Source organism: Simochromis diagramma, unplaced genomic scaffold, assembly GCF_900408965.1.
Source record: "Simochromis diagramma unplaced genomic scaffold, fSimDia1.1 OVJJ01000052.1, whole genome shotgun sequence".
Lineage (NCBI taxonomy): Eukaryota > Metazoa > Chordata > Actinopteri > Cichliformes > Cichlidae > Simochromis > Simochromis diagramma.
The window spans coordinates 9,406-14,033 of NW_024387246.1; the positions used below are offsets into that span (position 1 = coordinate 9,406).

The 4,628-nt window shown below is 38.2% G+C and overlaps 1 protein-coding gene across 2 annotated transcripts; it reads right to left on the bottom strand.

Moving 5' to 3' along the window:
• Positions 1-765: 765 nt before the first annotated feature.
• On the bottom strand, positions 766-4,090 carry LOC120714681. Of its 2 annotated transcripts, none has more exons than XM_040001012.1 (5): positions 3,584-4,090; positions 2,030-2,104; positions 1,630-1,896; positions 1,423-1,497; positions 766-1,073 (listed from the first exon to the last, which is right to left on the bottom strand). In XM_040001012.1, the coding sequence occupies exons 1-5, from the start codon at positions 3,732-3,734 to the stop codon at positions 925-927; spliced, it is 717 nt and encodes a 238-aa protein (XP_039856946.1). In that variant the 5' UTR covers positions 3,735-4,090; the 3' UTR covers positions 766-924. The 2 variants fall into 2 exon arrangements, with proteins under 2 accessions (XP_039856946.1, XP_039856945.1); XM_040001011.1 differs by having other exon boundaries at positions 1,630-1,899.
• Between the last annotated feature and the right edge of the window lie 538 nt (positions 4,091-4,628).

The following is a 4,628-nucleotide window of genomic DNA, read 5'->3' on the forward strand; positions in this document are numbered from 1 at the left end:
AGGAAGAAAGTGAAAGTGACTGTGCGAGGGGTTGAAGTCATGAAGTCAAGTGGAGGCCGCTGACTGCTGTTACTTTCTGCTGTACAGGTTCAACAGGGACTCACAGTCAGCCTGCTAGAACATTTGGATGAAGAGAAAAAGGAGGAAAAAGACTTTGAGGGAAAAATCCAATAAGATCAGCATGTTTTTAATGTGGGAATACAACAGTTTCCTCCACCATGACACACACTGGAGCCTCTTTTTGCTCACAGCTTCACTGTTTGTCTCAAAGTTCAGTTTGGAGGCCAAAATTGTTGCAACACATTTGTAAGTTTGCACTAATTTCACTGTGTGACCCTTGATGGATGTAATGAAAGAATCAGTCAGTGAAATATGAAGCTGTGCTGTAAGTTTGGAGGAGAAAAGTGTCTGAGTGACTTTAATGAGGTGAACACATGAATACAGAGCACTGACTGACACGTACAGACTCCTTTAATGAGTCGCACACATTTTTGTGACTTCATGAAATGTCAAAAATGACACAACACACAACAAGCTGCGAGCACATTATTGTCTGTTTGTGCTTCACTCACACGGGTTGTTGTTGATCACACAATGAAAGTAGAATCAAACTCTTCATCTTCAAATCTTTATTCTTCACACAAACACAACTACACTGTTTGACATTTGAAAATCAAACAAAAACTTGTGATAAAAATATTCCTGATGGTTTTTGTTACTACAATAAAAGTCACAATAAGTACAAAAAGAATTCTAACTCAGAGCAACAATACATGTAAAGATGTATTTATTTCAGATGATCTTCTAACTGTTGAAGAAAAAGGCAAAATAAGCACAACACATCATAACTAACATTTGTGATCAAAGTGATGAATGAGATGAATTGATGAGATGTGATGGTGAGAAAAGGCGAGCAGGAAACAGTCAGTCAGCATGTGTGCAGTTGGTGGACGCTCCCTTGTTTGTGAGCATCATCAGCAGAGAGAGTCCACAGCAGTACACCAGACTCTTCACTATCAGCACTGTGTGCAGCAGGCAGAGCAGCTTCACCCTGCACTGAGACTGGAAGGACACTGAAGGACAGACAGACACAAAGAGACAGACAGACAGTCGGGTTATTCCTCTCAGATCAAGGAGAAAAAGTCCAAATAGAAACAGTCACAGCTTCTTCTTCAAGTGGATGAATTGATGTAGTGTTTGTGTCCACTTGGGGGCAGAAGAACTCCACAAGCAGCTAACAAACTGATCTCTGACATATTATGGTCTGTCTGCTGTTTGGTGCTGAGCAGCTAGTGTACAGTGGCTTTATCAGAGCTTGTTGGATGAAGATTTGATCAGTGCAACTTTAAGAGCCTAAACTTGTTCCAGCTCCCTCATTGGACATTGGAGCTGTCCATGCAGAGAGGCAGCAGGTGATCTTACAGTCAGCTGGCTGCAGAGCTGGCAGGTCTGCTGGCTCTCTCTCTGGAGGACAGGAGGCTGCTGGAGCTGGAAGCTCTGAAACAGAAAAGGAGTCAAATGTTTGGAGCTGCAGTGAGAAATGTCAGTCCTCTGCTGCTCTGCTCTCTTTGACAGCATCTCCACATGAAGCTGAATCACTGCTGAACACAGTCACCAAGCCTTCATTACCTTGTTGTGTTTGGGCCTCCACTGTGCCCCCCTCGTGCTTCACCCAGCAGGTACATTCATATGTGCTTTTCTCCTGCTGATGGATCAGTAAGATGGAGGTGTTGCGTCCCGACTCTCTGAGCTCCAGCTGCTCTCCATCAGCAGGGGGCAGCTCCTCCAGCCGGCCGTTCTTCTTCTGTCTTTTACACGACAGCTGGACCAGGTGAGGAAACATGGCTGGGGGCACACACAGCAGGGAACTGTTCCCCTCCACGTGGACTCTGGGTCCTGCTGGTTGAACAACACAGAGATTATGTTCTGTTGTTTCCTTTTATTAGTTTTAAAAGAAATAACTGAAAACATAAATGGTGGTGTTGTGTTTAGCGCTGTAGCCTCAAGCAAGACGGTTGTGTGTTCAGACCTGCTGGTCGGGTGGGGCTCTGCTGTGTGTTTGCAGGAACTCTCGGTGCCTGTGTCGTTCTTCTCTGGTTTCCATCTACAATCCAAAGACAAGTTTTTTCAGTTAACTGGTGATTATGAATTATCTGTAGGTTTGACTGTGAGTATCACTGGTTCTCTGTTCTGTCCTGTGATGGACTCATAGTGTTTCAGTGATGTTCCCTCTTTTGTGCACTGCCAGCTTGAAAAAACTCTTATAGTTAATGTAATAATAATAACAACACCATTTAATATCATATAACTTTAAAAAATATTTTAAAATTCAGTTTAAATACTGAGAGCGTGGAAATGACATCTTAAACATTAAATATTACATACATACATAAGATTAACACAGAAATACAGTCTTATTAGTTTCTTACTTTTTTATGTATGTACTGAAACATGTTAATGATATTTTTTCAAATATGTAAAGTTTAAAGCAAATATAACTTGATGTAACAGACTTGATAACATTCTTTTAATTATATTGAAATGCTTGCAGTGTCTGACACTATTATTGAGATCCAACATTTACCAAATAATATTTTTCCAAATATATTTAATTTGGTCAAATATGATTAAAGTAAATGTAAACTGTCCATCAGAATAGAAACACTTTAGTTGGCACCAATATATTAATTAATTCATGTTCACAAGATGGTGATGCGAGCAGTCGCAGCGGCCCGGTGCTCTCCATATGCATATATATGTGTGTATGTAGATAACTTGTGCATATCTTTTTGGTGTGTAGATGCCTGTGTTACTTTGTAGATATTTACGTTATTGTAAAGAATCTAAATGTAAGTCTACATGCTGCCAATGGAGAGATGCCAAAGTGTGTTTTGTTAATCTTGTAACCGTGACAATAAAGATTCTGTTCTATTCTTATTCTATATGTAAAGTTAAAATATTTTTCATTACTTCCTCAATTGACGTTTTATTTATTTTTATTTTATTAAAAATATTCTTAAATAATATATTAACTTAACCATTAAAAATGTATTATTTTCATAAACCACATATATATTGGTATTAATTCATTACTTGCAAACTTAACATTATGTACATGAATTATTTTTACTATAATTATTTAAAAGTATCAGTTTTAACTGACATATTCATGTATTCTTAATACTTTCTGAATTAACTTATTTCTCAATGTCATTATTTAAACATACACAATCGCTCTGATTTCCTTGTACATTTTAATACAAAAATGATTATTTTTAATGTCAAATAGGATGTTTTGTTCAAAAACCAGCAGATGGTGCAGAATTACTGAGAGGATCAAATCCTAAATGTTTGTAACATCACTAATATTTGCAGAAATAAAGAATAACTTTAGTTGTTCAGTGAGATTTCAACATGTTTTCAGAGATTATTGAGCTTTTCTTATGTAACAATGGCTGCAGATGAATTCTCTACTAATGATGAAAAACTAACATGTAAAGCCTGAAGCAGCAGAAACTGACTTTAAACACATTTTCAGCTTCTACAATAAAACAACTGAAGGAAAATAAATGTTTGTTCTTACCTGTTACAGACAGTTTAGTTCCAGAGCCAAAGATGTGGTAGTAGTAGGTGTTCCACCATCCTCCCACAGTGAGAAAGACTAATACAAAAACCTGTCTGCTGTTGAACGTGTCAGCTGAGGTGAATGAGTCCAAATGAGGAAGCAGGATCATATTTCAGCTCCATGATGTGTTTCTCTAATGTTCATATCAACATGACTGTCTCTTCTTCTCTTTTCTTTTAGCCACACTAGCAGCACGGCTCTGATGTTAATGTCAGTCTGTTGGTCAGTCCACTACTTTAGTCCACATGAAAATAGAAAATCACTATATAAGCACCAGTCCATTTATCCCATCAATGATGCACCACTACAATGAAACATGCTGCTGATAGGATCATGGTTTGGCCCATCTGGCTCACCATCATTAATCACACAATCAATTTTGAATTCTAGCAGCAAATTGTAAAGAAAACTATCAGAACATGTGTCTGTGAACTGAATCTCAGGAGAAAGTGGGCCATGCAGCACCACAATGACAAGAAAGGAAAGATAGATGGTGGGTAGGCAGCAGAGGATCAGGGGACCATAACACCATCTTACACAGTTATTAACTAACAGGCTCATTGACTAATCTGAAACATCACTTTGATTTTTCTGACAGCTTCATTGGAATTTCAGCTCACAGTGGATCTGCAACATGAGCAGCTGAAGACCTTCAAGAGCTGAACTTGAGCTTTAAACACACAGTTGTACAGAAACTGTGGCAAAATTGTTTAAGGGCCACAATGTCAAGTTATCAGAGTGACCATCACAAATCTGATCTCAGCTCAATAAAAAAAGAAAAAAAACCAATTTCACTCTGAAGAGATGGGACAGAGAGAGGTTGAAGTCTGTCCCCTGTCATCACATCTTTGAGGGGGTAAAAGGATTTAACATCCAGCCTTATGTGTTAGGTTTTTGGTATCACTGTAAAAAAGAGCTTTGTCCATGTCAGCTAGTAGTAAATCATCTTTATTTTTAATCAAATTTATAATCAAAGTATGATCCTGATCAATATGTTAAATGA